Here is an 18,873-nt window from a genome sequence, read left to right as displayed (position 1 = left end):
AGATTGGGTGCATGAGAAAATACTACCCGGAGGGGCATCTTTAATTAAAGCCTGAACAGTACTAGCATTCGGATGAAGTCATATCAGAACGCATCGTAAAACCACTCAGACGCATCATGAATAAGACTGCAGAGGCTTTAACCCTGTGTTGTCTTAAGGGTCAAAAATTACCCGCCACTATGTTTAGCACCAGAGAAAACCCCCTAAATTATCTTTCTTCAACTTGAAATTTGATGACAAGGTTTGTGAGGAGTGACAGGTTGTTTCTTCATGCAAAATAGATTTGGGGTTCAGAATTCAATTAAGCTGCTTTATTTTAGGGGTTTAGTGAAGGCGGGTCATTTTTATCCCTAGGACGAGGCGAGTATTCAGAATGTTAAGACTACACAAAGGCTAAACAGTTGGGAATGGTGTAGCCTACTCCATGCTAACCAATGCAGAGCAGGGGTCCGTGTATGATCAGCAGGGGACCCCCTGGCCCAGGACCGTGGGGGTGGGGTTCTAAACTGACCTCCAAAAATGCAAAATTATCTGTGCTGTCCCTGTCTGGGGCACATCGACTGTTCACGGTCGGTTTACAAAGCAGGGGTGGATTTCAAAACATTCATAATCGCCGTTCACATCTGAACGGAGCGATTCGGAAACCCCTGACCACAGCCCTTCAGTGCTGACATGTCTCTGAAATGGTGTTTCCTGAAGCCCTGTGGGCATTAGAGTCCTCACAGCCACAAACCCACTGAAGCAGGAAAAGGCGGTGATGCTGGCAGCGACTGTGCAGCCAGTGGCTGTGGACATTCTGGTGTGTGGTGCTCTGTGTCGTGGGTCTGAGATCACTCTGACGGACAACTTGGGATTTAGAAGTACAAGGGCAGTGAAGAGGAGCCGCAGGCCCAGAGCCAGCGCTACCTGCAGCACCACAGGGACATGTGTAACAGGTGAGAAGTTGCCTGAGTCCGAGTTGGGATTTGAACCCCGGCCTCTCACTTGTCCAAATTATTTGTGGAACGAACGCGTTACCAGTCAGCTAAAGACGAACTCGCCTCTAGACAAGGGCAACAACGTTCTTTTGAATTTGAGGGTTACGTCATTAGGGAGTGTTGTCGCGCGATAACCTGCTACCAGCCTTCGCTTTCACTGCACTTCACCATGCTAGCGAACTAGCTGAGCTAACCATGCTACACATGGGCACCACCTTAGGGCGCTCAGCCCTGATGGGCAGGTGCTTAGCCAATCTCAACCCTAATAGACAGGTACCAAACACCAAATTCAACCCTAATAGGCAGGTACCAAACCCCAAATTCAACCCTAATAGGCAGGTACCCAACCGCAAATTCAACCCTAATAGGCAGGTGCTTAGCCCCAAACACAACCCTAATAGGCAGGTGCTTAGCCCCAAACTCAACCCTAATAGGCAGGTACCAAACCCCAAGCTCGCCCCCAATAGGAAGGTGCTTAGCCCCAAACTGAACCCTGATAGGCGGGTACTTAACCCCAATCTCCTAACAGGCTTATTCTCGCACACATCATCTGTGATGCTCTCTGAAGTCACCTGTTGGTGTAAATATTGAAGAAGTGCATTGAGCATTTCTATTGAAACGATTATTTGAAACTGTTTCGAACCCTTTCCATACCATTAAACTTCCTGAAGTTTGCTGGCAAGTGTAAAATGAATCTCTGTTCATAGTGTGGTCCAAATTTTCTAAACAGGACAGAGAGCAGGAGATGGCATGCAAAGGCAACAAAATGGCAGCTTTCTCTCATAACATTATACGTTTTGGTCGGAAATACACTCGAGTGGTGACTGACCTCGGCATCTGCAGCTTGCTCAGGTTTTACAGAATGAAAGCGCCTCACGCGCGCTGCTTGCGTCACCAGGCCAACGGGGAACGGCGGGAGGCCAAGGACATGCCGGAGGTCGGGGTGAACGCAACAGACAGCTTGGTGCAGACACTCAAGGTGGGAAATGGACATTTCGTATCGGCAGGGGTGGACTTTTAGCACTTAATATAATACTTACGTATTCCTGTTAAACCCGGAGGCGGAAAACTCCGGAAAAGGAGGGAAGGCCAGCGTGGGAAGGAGAGGGCAGAAGTGAAGAAGAAAGGCTTCATTTTGTGAATAATGCACCAGCGTCACACAGAGAGACCTCTCACATCACCCCTCGGCAGCAATCTGCTGACGGAACGTTCTGGATCGAACGGTTAAATATTTATCAGCATTAAATGTTCATTCAGCCGCGAGTCATCCCGAGACAGTTGCACACTTCAGACAGGGGTATTGTAAATGTGAAAGTAGCTTATTTTTTTTCACGTGTTGCAATGCAGGTAAAGTGTTGCTCACTAGCTGTGTTGTGTTCGGGTGCTACTGCAGGGTTGAAATGAGCACTTATGAGGTTGTTTTTTTTTCTGCTCAGGGCTCTTTGCATAATAAGCTGTTTGACATCTTACACTCATTTTCTTTTGGGAAATAAACTTTTTTTTTTTTGAGGTAACTGAAAAGTAAAATGTGTAGGACTGAGTATAGACCCCACACAGTCGTTCTTGAGGACTGTTTTCCATAAATACTCCAGAACCCTGGTCCTGGAGAGCTACTTTTATTGCATTTAAAATAAACATATTTTTAGCATTTGTAAAGCACTTAGTGCGGACATTTTAGTGTACTTGTTTTAATTTTGTATAGTTAAAACCACCTTGTTCCCTTAAATACGCAAAAGCAGACATTTGCGTCTCATGTCCAGTGTGCTGCCAGATTTGTTTTGCCACCTGCCAGCTCGAATCCTTTAAATAAAAATAACAGGATTTACTCCAGTAATGTTTGTACACGTTTATTTGTTTTTACAAAATACATAAAGGAAGGGCATTAAGTCAACTGCAAGTTTATAACAAATCAAGTATTTATGTTGATACTTTATTGAGACGAGAATACTAATTTCTTACTGTTGATTGATTAAAAGGTCAAGAGCACTGACAAAGTGCAGCGGTGTGAATTAATCCAGCCCAACACAGTGGCAGTGCTCCTGCACGTGTGTAGGGGCCCGGATTCCGTCGTAAAAGGCATTTCTTCAACAGAACCCAGGTCCTCTCTGCTGGCCCGAGGCTCCGTTAAGATGTGCTACTCTTGTGCAAATGCTACAGTGTGTGCTTATCGTTACCAGGAAACAGGGTCGGAGGTCAGCGCGTCCTGCTGTTGTGGGTGTGGAAACAATGGCTCTTTTTTAACGCCCTGCTTGGCTGGGTGACCCTTCACCAAGATGGCTGCCCAGCAGGGCTTCCGTCTGAGTGTAACAGGGAGGGGGCGGTCCCAGGGTAAGGGGGCGGTCCCAGGGTAACAGGGAGGGGGGCTGTCCCAGGGTAAGGGGGCGGTCCCAGGGTAACAGGGAGGGGGGCGGTCCCAGGGTAAGGGGGTGGTCCCAGGGTAACAGGGAGGGGGGCGGTCCCAGGGTAAGGGGGTGGTCCCAGGGTAACAGGGAGGGGGTGGTCCCAGGGTAAGGGGGTGGTCCCAGGGTAACAGGGAGGGGGTGGTCCCAGGGTAAGGGGGTGGTCTCAGGGTAACAGGGAGAGGCGGTCCCAGGGTAATGGGGAGAGGCGGTCCCAGGGTAAGGGGGTGGTCTCAGGGTAAAAGGGAGAGGCGGTCCCAGGCTAATGGGGAGAGGCGGGGCGTATATGGAAGTATCAGACAGCACACTGTCTTTGGCAGCCACTCAAGATGAAACTCGACATACAAAAATAGGTCTCTGGGAAAAAAAACAAAACAAAACAAAATGAAGGGCTGGCCAAACGGTGGGAGTACAAAAGAGCTGCAGGACGAGGTGTGTGGTGTGTGGGGACCCCACACTCATGGCTTGGCTCGGGCGCGCTGCAGTGTGGCGGGGTGCGGGCGGGGGGCGCTATAGCCCCGGTCGGCTGCTTCGGGAGGTGAGTCCTCCCCGGCTGTGGGACCGGGAGGGAACAGACAGAGGCACCAGGAGGGCTGCAGGGGGGAGGAGACACAACAAACAACGGGGAAATTACTTTCTGAGGCTATACATATGCATGAAACCCTCATTAAATATGAGCGCCTTATTAAATATAATCACTTCCCCGTCTGCATCCCGAGGCAAGTTGATTTTCTCCCGACGAGCAAATAATTGAGTCTGGACCTGAGAGAATTTTTTAATGAACAATGTCTCGTCCAATGGGGGGTGATCTTGCTCACCTGGGGGCGGGGCCTGCGCGTCTGGCTCCTCCTCGTCCTCGATGGGCGAGTGGCCGAGCGTGTGGTGAGTGAACGAGTCCAGGAAGGACGAGCTGCAGATGCCCAGGCTGATGCCCGTCACCCCGATGCCCAGAGCTTCTGCCGGGGAAGAGACGCCGTGTTCAGCGCATACGCTACACTGGGCTTTGTGTGTTCCTGCACTGTTTTGTCACTGTTTTGCCATTTCGTCATTGTTTCCATGCCCAAAATGGCTGCTCTCAGAAAGTTTAAAACCCTGTAACCTTATAGCCCTGTTCTTCAAATCACGGTCCTTGAGAGCTGAGAACTACTGGTTTTCCACCATCCGTTTACCAGTCAGGTGTGAAAACAGTCTGGCCAATTAGTAGCACAGGGGTAACATTGGCTCAGGCGAAAAGAGCAGTTCGATTCCACCCTGGGTGTGTTGGAGTGTCCCTGAGCAAGACACCTAACCCCCAAATGCTCCTGACGAGCTGGTTGGTACCTTAAATGGCAGCCAATCGCCGTTGATGTGTGAGTGTGTATGAATAGGTGAGTGAGAAGCATCAATTGCCTTTGGATAAAGGCGCTATATACCATTTACCATTTACCAGGGGCACTAATTGTTTAAATAACTACATGGGAGGAAAGAAAATGAGGGCCAGATTTGGATGTGAGGGCCAGAGTATCCCTGCCTTAAGGCTTAAGCACGTTAAACAGAATGAACACACAGCAGGTGAGAGAGAGCCCACCTGTGCCCACCGAGGCTCGCCCTGGACGTCCCTGCGCCATGGAGTCCAGCACGGTGAACGAGCGCCGGTACGGCGTGTCAGACTGCAACGAGAAAACAACACTCTTCAACACAGTCAGAGAACAACACTCTTCAACACAGCCAGAGAACAACACTCTACAACACAGCCAGAGAACAACACTCTTCAACACAGCCAGAGAACACAACGCTCTTCAACACAGCCAGAGAACAACGCTCTTCAACACAGCCAGAGAGAACAACGCTCTTCAACACAGCCAGAGAGAACAACACTCTTCAACACAGCCAGAGAGAACAACGCTCTTCAACACAGCCAGAGAACACAACGCTCTTCAACACAGCCAGAGAACACAACGCTCTTCAACACAGCCAGAGAACACAACGCTCTTCAACACAGCCAGAGAAAACAACACTCTTCAACACAGCCAGAGAACAACGCTCTTCAACACAGCCAGAGAAAACAACGCTCTTCAACACAGCCAGAGAACACAACGCTCTTCAACACAGCCAGAGAACACAACGCTCTTCAACACAGCCAGAGAACACAACGCTCTTCAACACAGCCAGAGAACACAACGCTCTTCAACACAGCCAGAGAACAACACTCTTCAACACAGCCAGAAAGAACAACACTCTTCAACACAGCCAGAGAACAATGCTCTTCAACACAGCCAGAGAACAACGCTCTTCAACACAGCCAGAGAACAACCCTCTACAACACAGCCAGAGAACAACGCTCTTCAACACAGCCAGAAAGAACAACGCTCTTCAACACAGCCAGAGAACAACGCTCTTCAACACAGCCAGAGAGAACAACACTCTTCAACACAGCCAGAGAGAACAACGGTCTTCAACACAGCCAGAGAACACAACGCTCTTCAACACAGCCAGAGAGAACACAACGGTCTTCAACACAGCCAGAGAAAACAACGCTCTTCAACACAGCCAGAGAACACAACGCTCTTTAACACAGCCAGAGAACAACACTCTTCAACACAGCCAGAGAACAACACTCTTCAACACAGCCAGAGAACAACACTCTTCAACACAGCCAGAGAACAACGCTCTTCAACACAGCCAGAGAGAACAACGCTCTTCAACACAGCCAGAGAGAACAACGCTCTTCAACACAGCCAGAGAACAACACTCTTCAACACAGCCAGAAAGAACAACACTCTTCAACACAGTCAGATAACAACACTCTTCAACACAGCCAGAGAACAACACTCTTCAACACAGCCAGAAAGAACAACACTCTTCAACACAGCCAGAGAACAACGCTCTTCAACACAGCCAGAGAACAACGCTCTTAAACACAGCCAGAGAACAACGCTCTTCAACACAGCCAGAGAGAACAACGGTCTTCAACACAGCCAGAGAACACAACGCTCTTCAACACAGCCAGAGAGAACACAACAGTCTTCAACACAGCCAGAGAAAACAACGCTCTTCAACACAGCCAGATAACAACACTCTTCAACACAGTCAGATAACAACACTCTTCAACACAGCCAGAGAACACAACGCTCTTTAACACAGCCAGAGAACAACACTCTTCAACACAGCCAGAGAACAACACTCTTCAACACAGCCAGAGAACAACACTCTTCAACACAGCCAGAGAACAACGCTCTTCAACACAGCCAGAGAGAACAACGCTCTTCAACACAGCCAGAGAGAACAACGCTCTTCAACACAGCCAGAGAACAACACTCTTCAACACAGCCAGAAAGAACAACACTCTTCAACACAGTCAGATAACAACACTCTTCAACACAGCCAGAGAACAACACTCTTCAACACAGCCAGAAAGAACAACACTCTTCAACACAGCCAGAGAACAACGCTCTTCAACACAGCCAGAGAACAACACTCTTCAACACAGCCAGAGAACAACGCTCTTCAACACAGCCAGAGAGAACAACGGTCTTCAACACAGCCAGAGAACACAACGCTCTTCAACACAGCCAGAGAGAACACAACGGTCTTCAACACAGCCAGAGAAAACAACGCTCTTCAACACAGCCAGAGAACACAACGCTCTTTAACACAGCCAGAGAACAACACTCTTCAACACAGCCAGAGAACAACACTCTTCAACACAGCCAGAGAACAACACTCTTCAACACAGCCAGAGAACAACGCTCTTCAACACAGCCAGAGAGAACAACGCTCTTCAACACAGCCAGAGAACAACACTCTTCAACACAGCCAGAAAGAACAACACTCTTCAACAGAGCCAGAGAACAACGCTCTTCAACACAGCCAGAGAACAACGCTCTTCAACACAGCCAGAGAACAACGCTCTTCAACACAGCCAGAGAACAACGCTCTTCAACACAGCCAGAGAACAACGCTCTTCAACACAGCCAGAGAGAACAACGGTCTTCAACACAGCCAGAGAACACAACGGTCTTCAACACAGCCAGAGAAAACAACGCTCTTCAACACAGCCAGAGAACACAACGCTCTTTAACACAGCCAGAGAACAACACTCTTCAACACAGCCAGAGAACAACACTCTTCAACACAGCCAGAGAACAACACTCTTCAACACAGCCAGAGAACAACGCTCTTCAACACAGCCAGAGAGAACAACGCTCTTCAACACAGCCAGAGAGAACAACGCTCTTCAACACAGCCAGAGAACAACACTCTTCAACACAGCCAGAGAGAACAACGCTCTTCAACACAGCCAGAGAACAACGCTCTTCAACACAGCCAGAAAGAACAACGCTCTTCAACACAGCCAGAGAACAACGCTCTTCAACACAGCCAGAGAGAACAACGGTCTTCAACACAGCCAGAGAAAACAACACTCTTCAACACAGCCAGAAAGAACAGCGGTCTTCAACACAGCTGGTTGGGGTAGGGGTGTGGTGTGGGGTCTTACTCTGAAGGTGTGGATGGTCTTGGGGTAGGGGTATGGTGTGGGGTCTTACTCTGAAGGTGTGGGTGGTGTTGGTGTAGCGTCTTACTCTGAAGGTGTGGGTGGTGTTGGGTCGGGAGAAGACGTCCAGCAGGTGTAGTCTGTCCCGGGGAAGCAGGCTGGCCGCCTCGTCCGTCACCGCACTGTGAGCCCGACTGGAGGGTCCCCTCTGCCTCTGCGTCACAAAAACAGCACATTCACAAAAACTGCAGTCACAAAACAGCACAGTCACAAAAACAGCACAGTCACAAAAACAGCACAGTCACAAACACAGCACAGTCACAAAACAGCACAGTCACAAAAACAGCACAGTCACAAAACAGCACAGTGACAAAAACAGCAGTCACAAAAACAGCACAGTCACAAAAACAGCACAGTCACAAAAACAGCACAGTCACAAAAACAGCACATTCACAAAAACAGCACAGTCACAAAAACAGCAAAGTCACAAAAACAGCACATTCACAAAAACAGCTCAGTCACAACAACAGCACATTCACAAAAACAGCACAGTCACAAAAACAGCAGTCACAAAAACAGGACACCCCAAAAACACAGTACAGCTACCAGTGACACACACACAAAGTTACCTGTGCAGGGCGCGGGTGCAGTCCTGTGTGGGGGGGCTCCATGTCCCCCGCACCGATGGGGGGCAGCAGGGTGTTTCGGCTGAGGGGCACGAGGGGAGACGCCAGCCGGTCACTCGCAGTCGGCCTGAGGGGGGCGCCACATACAGTCAGACCCACAGGGGGCGCTGCGCATAGCTCTGCACTGCCAGAACGCTTCTGACCACTCATCCCACACATAAAACTCATCCAACAGTGTTACAAACATGACCACACACACCAAGACAGTTAGTTACTCCACCTTAGTGTACTGCTTCACGCCCTGCCCTACGCTAGTGTCCTACTTTACGCCCTGTCCTACGCTAGCATACTACATTAGACTGAGCCTTACTTTAGTGCAGTTCTCAGCACCAGTTCACAGCAAGGTTCATAGAGATGTAGCCGCCTTGGCTTCTTTCAGTCTATTTTCATTCTTCCAAATTCAGCTCACTTCATATCTGATCACCCTGAGGCATGAATTCAAATCAATGACATGCAATTTTTTCCTGCGTTGCATCAATCTACGCCCCCCCCCCGGCTAAACATTTTAGAGAACCTTCCAGAAGCCCCAAACGCGGGGATAGCGGGATAGCTCACAGACGAGTCCCGCGAATGACCTCGTCCATGGACCCGGCCGTGCTGGACTGGGCGGGGCTGGGCACCAGCGGGAGGAGGGTGCGGGGGGGCGGGTTCCTGCGGCGGGCCGACTGCGGGGGGCGGGACAGGGAGGAGGAGCTGAGCTCCAGGGCGCGGCGGGGGCGGGGCCTGCTGGAGGGGGCCATGCTGGACCCCGGCCGATGGGATCCCCGGTCCTCAGCGTCCCTTACAGGAGGGGGGGGGGGAAACACAGAGAGGGGTTCCCCCAAAACATCACTTCCTTGCTGGAGTCTGACCACAGACAGTCACCACAACGCACCCTGCAAGCTTAACACATTGTTTTGGCAGTGGTTGTGTAACAATACTGTATTAACATGTTGTATTAACATATTGTCCAGCTGATATGTCATAATGCCTTATTGACAAGTTCATACTGTGTTTTGGTAGCTGATATGTAATAATGCTTAATTAAAACATTAATACTGTGTTTTGGGAGCAGTTGTTAACTAATAATGCTTTATTAACAAGCTAATACTGTGTTTTGTCCAGCTGATGTGTAATAATGCTTTATTAACAAGCTAATACTGTGCTTTGTCCAGCTGATATGTAATAATGCCTTAAAAATACATTCATACTGTGTTTTGGTAGCTGATATGTAATAATGCTTCATTACCACGCTCATACTGTGTTTTGTCAAGCTGATATGTAATAATGCTTCATTAACAGGCTCATACTGTGTTTTGTCAAGCTGATATGTAATACTGCTTCATTAACAGGCTCATACTGTGTTTTGTCAAGCTGATATGTAATAATGCTTCATTAACAGGCTCATACTGTGTTTTGTCAAGCTGATATGTAATAATGCTTCATTAACAGGCTCATACTGTGTTTTGTCAAGCTGATATGTAATAATGCTTCATTAACAGGCTCATACTGTGTTTTGTCCAGCTGATATGTAATAATGCTTCATTAACAGGCTCATACTGTGTTTTGACACGCTGATATGTAATAATGCTTCATTACCACGCTCATACTGTGTTTTGTCAAGCTGATATGTAATAATGCTTCATTAACAGGCTCATACTGTGTTTTGTCCAGCTGATATGTAATAATGCTTCATTAACAGGCTCATACGGTGTTTTGTCAAGCTGATATGTAATAATGCTTCATTAACAGGCTCATACGGTGTTTTGTCAAGCTGATATGTAATAATGCTTCATTAACAGGCTCATACTGTGTTTTGTCCAGCTGATATGTAATAATGCTTCATTAACAGGCTCATACTGTGTTTTGACAAGCTGCTATGTAATAATGCTTCATTACCACGCTCATACTGTGTTTTGTCAAGCTGATATGTAATAATGCTTCATTAACAGGCTCATACTGTGTTTTGTCCAGCTGATATGTAATAATGCTTCATTAACAGGCTCATACGGTGTTTTGTCAAGCTGATATGTAATAATGCTTCATTAACAGGCTCATACGGTGTTTTGTCAAGCTGATATGTAATAATGCTTCATTAACAGGCTCATACTGTGTTTTGTCCAGCTGATATGTAATAATGCTTCATTAACAGGCTCATACTGTGTTTTGACAAGCTGCTATGTAATAATGCTTCATTAACAGGCTCATACTGTGTTTTGTCAAGCACTCCCAGGTTCCTCTGTTGAAGGGGGATGCCGTGGATCACAATGAGGTCATTGAGGTTGTGATGCATTGCAGCCCCTCCCACTGGGACCCGACTGGACTGTGACATCATTGAGAGAGAGAGGGAGAGAGAGAGATATCAGTTCAGCTGTCCCAATCCAATGCAATATTATACATCATGATGGCACTGATTTTACATCTTAATCAACTGCGGGAATGTGTTGATAGATCATTTTAGTGGACCATTTTAGAGGACCTCATCTCTGATGTCCTTGTCGCAAGGCAAATATCCTGAAGGAACTCAAACTTGCATCAGATTTTAATCTGATTCGGAAATATTTCCAAAAGTTACGCCCTTAAAACCAGTAGGTGAAATAACCCCAATCCCTCATCTTACATTAAGTACAGCAGAACATTTTTAACATTCTGTTTTTTTCTTTCGGTTGGAACAGAGAGATAGTGTGTGAGAAAAGCATTCCTGTTGATAAGAGACACTCTGTATTAATGGCTCTGTACACAGGCTAGCATGATGACGCTAGGACAACATGCTGGCAAGGCATCCCCACTAGCCGCTCAGATTTACATACAGTGGACGGCTTTCTCTGTTTTTTGGATTTCCGCCTGGACTTGTGCTTTGAGCCCCACGACTTTGCGCTCTTTGGGAAAAAAAAAAGACAAGGAGCGAGGGAGAGGAGGACAGATATAAGGAAAGTGGAATGGCGGGAGAGGAGCAGAATGGAGAAGGAAGAGAAGGAAAAGAGGAGAAAGACAGAAGTTAATGAGCCTTGCAGCCTGGAGAAGCAGAGAGAACACAGGAGCAGTGACAGGGCAGAAAGCAGAGGAGACTGTTAGCCGTTAGCCGTTAGCAAGCGTCGCACCGCGGCTACGTCACCGCCACGTCAACCCAGGCCTGACGTCCAATCAAACTGACGGACTCGCCGGGAGCAGAACGCATCATCAGGGTTGGGCTCAACTCCATTTAAATGTCATTGTTGCAGGAAATTCATTGAGATTTAACTCGAACGGCCTGTAAAGTCTGACGAAGAGCATGTTCTGGGTTGGATTTCGGTTAGTTTCCAGAGCTGGGTGAACAGAAGCGGCACTGACCCTGGCTCTGTATGCGCTAACAGGACTCTTGTGAGTTTGGGCAGCAGCGCACACCCAAAGCCCTGGGCATTTACTGGTCATTTCCACTTCAATTCACTCAACTATTTTACATTTATGATTCAAAATGTCCTGAAATGGCTGAATTGTAATGGAATGGACCCAACCCTGGGAACAGATGATAAAGTAAAACACTAATCTCACTAATTCCCCCCCCAACTCTTTCACAAAAGAGATAACAGAGAAGAGGAGACACCCCCAAAAGTGAGTGCTTTGCACAGACCGAAGCCCTCGTTCACATCTTTACGGATAAAAACCTGACATTTGACGCTAACCCACTTAGCCCCGTTAGCCTCGCTGAGTGTGAGATATGATATTATTGTGTCCCGACGGAAAACACGGCAGCTGCTCTATTGCCATGGAGACCCCACCGCCAGCCCTCCCCTGCCCCCCGCACTGACCTGCGGCTGCAGGCTGGAGGTTAGCTGTGGCGCCCTCGTGTGGCCCAGACGGGGCAGGACAGCCGGCAGGGTGGACAGCAGCAGGAAGGGGTTGTGCGGGTGGGGGTGGGCGGGACTCAGGGCGGCCGCGTTCTTCTCCTCGTCTGTTCAGGGAGGAAACACACGTCACGTGACCGGGTTCCCAGCCGTGACCGACCTCAGGTTTAAACCGCTGCCAGTTAATCTGTGAGATTACGGACCAGTTGTTCCAGTTGTCATACACTTCTGTGGTTTGGGCTGTCCTCCTCGGGTTTAACCTGCCGCAAAGCTGGTTGCAATTGGAGTTTATCACGCTCTGTCCTCTGGCTTAACAGTGGCACTCCAAGATAAACAGCATAGCCCACACTGCTATTGAAGGGACACATCACCCATCTTACATTTAAAATTTCAGCCACTTACACAGGTCATGGTATCTTGTTAAAGGGAGAAAAGCCATCACAATCAATGCTGGGCATGCAAGTCCCCCTGCTATGCAGACGCACTTTGGCAAATGCCACCCTCAGTTTTTACAACTGGGGGGTCACTGGACACACTGGAAGCAGCTACTGCTCTCATGTCAATCAACCTCAATTAGCAACACCATTGGCTGGGTTCATATGGGATCCGCCCCTGCAAGATTTCGGATACAGGCCCATTTCCCTGCTTAGGGCCCTGCTGTGATTGGATGCCATGCAATCTTGTCATCCTGGGGCAGGACCGAAGGCCTACCCGAGACGCAGCCCTCCCAGTGACGTCGCACCAGCTCCTCCATCCAGCCAATCAGCTCGCGCCACACGTCATCAAACAGCAGGTCCAGAACGGCCTGCTGCCGGCAGCGGTAAGGAGAGACTGGAGGCAGACAACGCCGACGCTGCCAAACCTGGGAGCCCACCCACTCCTCATCCCTGCAACACACACACACACGTATAAACACACACACACACGGATAAACACACACACACACAGACGGATAAACACACAGACACACACACGCACACACACAGATAAACACACAGACACACACACGCACGCACACACACACACACACACACACACACGTATAAACACACACACACACAGACACACGCGCACACACACACACACACACACTCACACACACACACACACACATATAAACACACACACACGTATAAACACACACACACACACACACATACACACACAGGTATAAACACACACACACATATAAACACACACACACACGTATAAACACACACACACACACAAGTATAAACACACACACACGCATAAACACACACACACACACACATACACACACAGGTATAAACACACACACACACACAATCACACACACACACACGTATACACACACACGTATAAACACACACACACGTATAAACACACACACACACAAACACACACACACGTAAAAAAACACACACACACACACACACACGTATAAACACACATACATGCATAAACACACGTGCGAACACACATACATACACACACATATAAATACGCACATGTGCACGCACACACACACAATGAGTAAATTCAGTGACAAAGTGAGGACATTCTGAGCAGATGAGTAAATTCAGTGACAGAGTGAGGACATTCTGAGCAGATGAGTAAATTCAGTGACAGAGTGAGGACATGACAGAAGGTGAGGCTCACAGGTCTCGACAGTCGAAGGCCAAGTACTCCTCCATCAGTCCTTCAGCTTCTATCACTCTGGGCGTGTCCTCGAACCCGGAGCCAGTGGGGGAGCCAGGCTGCTGATAGCCCTCCAAGCAAGGGGTGGATATCACGGCCCTCCGGCCCTGAACACTCAACCTGCCCACACACACACACACACACACACACACACACACACACACACACACACACACATCAACTAATTATTTACAAATCGGCCAACACTGATTTCCAGCCACGTTGTCCCCTTATCCGAGGTTAGACCCAAGCCTGTAGTTATTGCCTGGCTGTTCGAAGGGCAAATGAAGGGTGTGTGTGAGCAGAGACAGAGAGCAACACTCACTCCGTGCTGGCCCTGTCTTTGCTCTCCTTGACTGCTGTGCTGGTGGCCGTCTCTTTGCCTGTGGTGGCGAACCACTGGAAGCCCTCATCAGTGGGACAGACCAGCTGAGACCCCAGAATCCTGGGACACAGAGACACACAGGTGAAAAGCCGCGGTTCTGAAGCCTGGTTGGTGAAAAGCGGCAGGTGTGAGAACACGGGGAGGGGGGGGGGGGGGACGTACCGCAGATGTGGGAACCTGGAGGCCCACTGCTGACACTCCTCCTGCAGCCCCCGAAGCGGACCCCCTCCTCGCCCCTCATACAGCTCCTCCTCGATCTCCTCAAACATCTGCTGCACCTGCCGAGAGGCCGCCTTGTCGAACTCCTGCCGGGGCGGAGGAGGTGAGACCTGATTACTTAGCCCTGTCCCTGTCCCTGTCCCTGCTCCCGCCCGTGCCCACACCCATACACCCCTGACCACGCCCGCCGTCCATTCTTCTTCCTGTCTCTGCCACTGACATCGCTCTCTGTCTGTCTCTTTCTCTCTATCGCTCTCTCTTTCACATACAAACACCAATTCCACTGACATCGCTCTCTGTCTCTTTCTCTCTCTCTTTCACACATACAAACACCAATTCCTCTGCATAGCTCCGCCTTCCAAAGCTTTGATCAATAATTAGCAGCTGCTTTTCACCGAAGGCTGGTTCCATAAACAATTCCCACAAGTCCTAGCGCGTGAGGCTTTAAAAGGCAACGCGAGGACACAGTTATTTGTAAATACATCAGACGGTGTTTGTTGGATTTTTGTTTTGGGGGGGTGATGGATGCTCGCCGACTGAAGCTATGAAACACAGCGCTACAACAACAGTTCAAAGAATCCACAGCGCAGCGTCTGGGTAAATGACACCCCCACGGACACAGAAAGCACTGCGCTAGTTTTGAAAAATTATGAAATGTCACAACTCGACTTTCATAGGCCAACAGAGAAGCTGTTAAAGGCGTGGAATGTTTCTCACTGAAGCATTACTGTTTAGAGTCTTACTTAATCACCACTCCTAGCGCCAGACCAGAATGACTGATGCCACTGTTGACTTCCTAGATTTTTCCATTATGGTTTCAATGCCCTACTTAACCAACTGCTCAAAAATGCTCATGTTTACGCATTTATCACACTCTTTTTTAGTGGGTGATTAACCTGTATGCACTGTAACCAGCCCACTCATTTTCCCTCTTGTTTTATCATTTAAATCCTACAAATATAATTTTAGCTGGCAGGCACATTATCTATAGGTATGTTAGCCTTTCTGTGTGTGTGAGTGAGACTCACACCATTAGCCTTTCTGTTTGTGTGCAGGTGAGACTCACACCATTAACCTCTCTGTGTGTGTGCGGGTGAGACTCACACCATTAGCCTCTCTGTGTGTGTGCAGGTGAGACTCACACCGTTAGCCTCTCTGTGTGTGTGCGGGTGAGACTCACACCGTTAGCCTCTCTGTGTGTGTGCAGGTGAGACTCACACCGTTAGCCTCTCTGTGTGTGTGCGGGTGAGACTCACACCGTTAGCCTCTCTGTGTGTGTGCGGGTGAGACTCACACCATTAGCCTCTCTGTGTGTGTGCGGGTGAGACTCACACCATTAACCTCTCTGTGTGTGTGCGGGTGAGACTCACACCATTAGCCTCTCTGTGTGTGTGCGGGTGAGACTAGCTTGGTTAGTCTTTCTGTTTGTGTGCAGGTGAGACACACCGTTAACCTTTCTGTTAGTGTGCAGGTGAGACTTGTGTTGCTAGCCTTTCTGTATGTGTGGGTCAGACTCACGTCATAACCCCAGGAGAACACAGAGCTCCTCTCTGTGGAGACCCCAGTTCCGGTGTAGCTGTTAATCCCGAACCACGACCTTCCCGTGTCGCCGCTGGTGACGGTGGGGCAGCCCGACCTCCCAGAAGCCTCGGACGACTCTGAGCTGTGGACGGTTTTTGGATGGAAGAGGAGCACATCCCACCAATCAAATTCCAGAAGCAGCGGGTGCATTAAAACACACTGCACTTTAAAGAGCAGGGACGTCAACCGAAAGCCTGGGCACATTCTTTCCAAAAAAACCGACAACCTAATCTTCCCCCACGTTCGATTGGCACAATCCCCGACACAATCTCTTGCATCCTCAACCCACTTTTATTCCCCAGGTAGTCTCTGCAAAAGTTATTTATCAGTTAGACATAGCTAGCTGGCTTAATAATAATAAAAACACTACACACTGAGAATACCCAGTGGGTTTAGACAGGGTTCAGATAGCCTTCGAAATGAACAGATAAATGCTACCTAATGCTGTTAACACACTAAGGTTTAAAAGCTAATCGGATAATCTGCCTTCCTAATGAAATTATATCCTTCTGAAACAGCCTTTGCAGGGGTAAAACCCATGCAAACTGCAAACTGAACACGCGATACTTTTATATGGCACCAAACATTGTATGTCATCAGCGTCTCTGAACAGTGCAGCAAAAATATTGTCTCATTTATAAAACATGTACAACTAATCCAAGTGGTAGCCATTGAAATACCACATTAACAATGATACCTATTATTAAGCGGTAAAAAGCGGAGACATGGCACGTGTTGTGGCTCACCTGTTGCAGGTGGAGAGCACCTCCTGTAGGTCGTGCAGGAGATGCTGAGGTAGATACTCATCGTCAGCCTCCTCAGGAAGGGGGTGATGGTCCAGACTGGTGCGCGAGATCCCGCGACTCCAAAAACAAACGGAAACAACTCTCAGACCAAAGGATTTCAAAAAATGCAATGAGCAAGCAGAAAATGTGTTTTGGTCTGAGCTCTTTTCTGCCTGATTCAACAACCGTCAGTTATTGTAAATAAGCAGAGGGAAGTAAAATTGTGATATTTTTTCTGTAAACTCTAGTTAAACTGTCTGCCTCAAAACACATACATACCGATACTTCCCGTATCAGACTTAATACATTGTTAGAAACCTTGACACCTCAACGGCGATTTGTATCACCTACCGGGCGGTTAATATAATACCGGGAGGCTTTCGAGCATAGCAGGCACAGTATTCAGGCTGTAGAGGTTCATGCAGCTGGTTTTAAAATTTAAATTCTATGTTTAAGATTATTTGGAGAATCCATGAAAGAGTTGATATTTACTTGCCAGGTGTTTTATGATGCAATGTGAATTTTATGATGCAAAGTTTTATAATTGTTTTTGTGATGCCAATTATTTGTATGTTTCATATTAGCAGCACACTGGGCCAACAGATATAGTAATTTCCTCGTACGTAAATCTAGCATAGACTATACACATCACAGTGTACTAAGAAAGTAAATGTAATGCAGTTGTCTGAATCATTAACACCTACAATAACATGTGATTTCGATGTACAATTGAGTTGTCGGGAAATAATAGTCACGTCAAAATAAGATAACATTATTCATTGAAAATGAATTGGAATATCCGAGCCCTGAATCAGAACTGGAACATGTGGGTGGAACTAGAATTGAACTGATCGAATTGTGGCCCGGATAGATAATCGAAAATGGAACTGAATTCAATTCTGCTCGCCTGGCTGGTCGTGATGTTTTATTTTCCCATCATAGTCTTGGCTATTAGATTCGCAGCTTGCTATGCTCCTTCGCTAGTTATAGATACCCATGCATGTAACCGCACTGACTGAAATTATAATTTACCAAACGCTGGTGGCTATCATTTTGCTTAGCTACGATTGCAATTGTTTTTACTGACGCTAACTGACTATTTAGGCTAGGAAAGTAAAATACTGGTGATATGTCACAAAACGAGATGTTATCTAAATAACTAGACTAGCTAGAAACCAGGGAATGTTATGTTACCGCTCGGGCAGATTAATGTCTTGCGTTAGCTCCCTGAATGAGTGTAAAATAACGTTACAGGCATACTCACATCTCAAGACTGTGCGACACCGGTCGCCTTGTGTATCGCGAAATCATCCTTGCAATTGCTGTCTGTTTTCATCGATTCATCACTATTTTCGAGCATTCCCTCGTCGGACTTGCTTCAGATCCCCGGGCCAGATGACTCTTGTGCCAGGGGCTAAGCATCGTTCACTGTAACTTTCGGATAGCTAGTTAGCTAGAGAAGCTAACTAGCTAGATGTATTCTGAGCCAGACCGAGGCCTATCCGACAAGTTAAACTTGCTAAAGTAAACAGCTGTTACGTGCACCGATTTACGTACATTGACATGACAAGCAGATGCCTTTGTATTAATAAGTTGTCCTTATTTTTAATTCACTGCTAAACAGAAAACTAAAGAAATAATTTGAAATGTTTACAACCATGAAGCTCCATTGAGGATTAGCGCCACAACAATAACAACAACCACGCTGTCATGGATACGCAACTTGTCACCGCAATGGCTCATGGGAGAGGTATTTTTTTGACAGTCATATGTTCCTGGTCAAGGTTATAAAAGTCGCGGTGACTTTGTTAAGGACTCAGTATCCCAACCTCCGTTGGAAATAATTGGCCAACGCTATGCCGGGAAATGCAGTGCATGAGATAA

At 47.8% G+C, this 18,873-nt stretch overlaps 1 protein-coding gene across 3 annotated transcripts; it reads right to left on the bottom strand.

The window, feature by feature from the left end:
• Window positions 1-3,369: 3,369 nt before the first annotated feature.
• On the bottom strand, window positions 3,370-18,873 carry fam149b1 (family with sequence similarity 149 member B1). Of its 3 annotated transcripts, none has more exons than XM_061228908.1 (15): window positions 18,254-18,873; window positions 16,951-17,067; window positions 16,142-16,286; window positions 14,567-14,709; window positions 14,345-14,464; window positions 13,981-14,139; window positions 13,051-13,226; window positions 12,304-12,446; window positions 10,726-10,838; window positions 9,092-9,316; window positions 8,480-8,603; window positions 7,939-8,064; window positions 4,944-5,025; window positions 4,195-4,332; window positions 3,370-3,969 (listed from the first exon to the last, which is right to left on the bottom strand). In XM_061228908.1, the coding sequence occupies exons 1-15, from the start codon at window positions 18,298-18,300 to the stop codon at window positions 3,887-3,889; spliced, it is 1,941 nt and encodes a 646-aa protein (XP_061084892.1). In that variant the 5' UTR covers window positions 18,301-18,873; the 3' UTR covers window positions 3,370-3,886. The 3 variants fall into 3 exon arrangements, 2 of the variants coding, with proteins under 2 accessions (XP_061084892.1, XP_061084893.1); XM_061228909.1 differs by having other exon boundaries at window positions 4,195-4,329; XR_009706421.1 differs by lacking the exon at window positions 3,370-3,969 and having other exon boundaries at window positions 4,275-4,332; window positions 7,854-8,064.

This window comes from Conger conger, chromosome 18 (genome assembly GCF_963514075.1).
Source record: "Conger conger chromosome 18, fConCon1.1, whole genome shotgun sequence".
In the NCBI taxonomy this organism is placed as follows: domain Eukaryota; kingdom Metazoa; phylum Chordata; class Actinopteri; order Anguilliformes; family Congridae; genus Conger; species Conger conger.
This window is presented reverse-complemented; position numbering and strand designations above follow the sequence as displayed.

Coding starts and splice junctions, on each gene's coding strand:
- fam149b1 (XM_061228908.1), bottom strand. CDS start 18,300: ATGATTTCGCGATACACAAGGCGACCGGTGTCGCACAGTCTTGAGAT. Junction 14,140..14,344: donor AAAGACAGGGCCAGCACGGA/GTGAGTGTTGCT, acceptor GTGTGTGGGCAG/GTTGAGTGTTCAGGGCCGGA. Junction 4,333..4,943: donor GCGAGCCTCGGTGGGCACAG/GTGGGCTCTCTC, acceptor CTTCCCCGGCAG/AAGCTCTGGGCATCGGGGTG.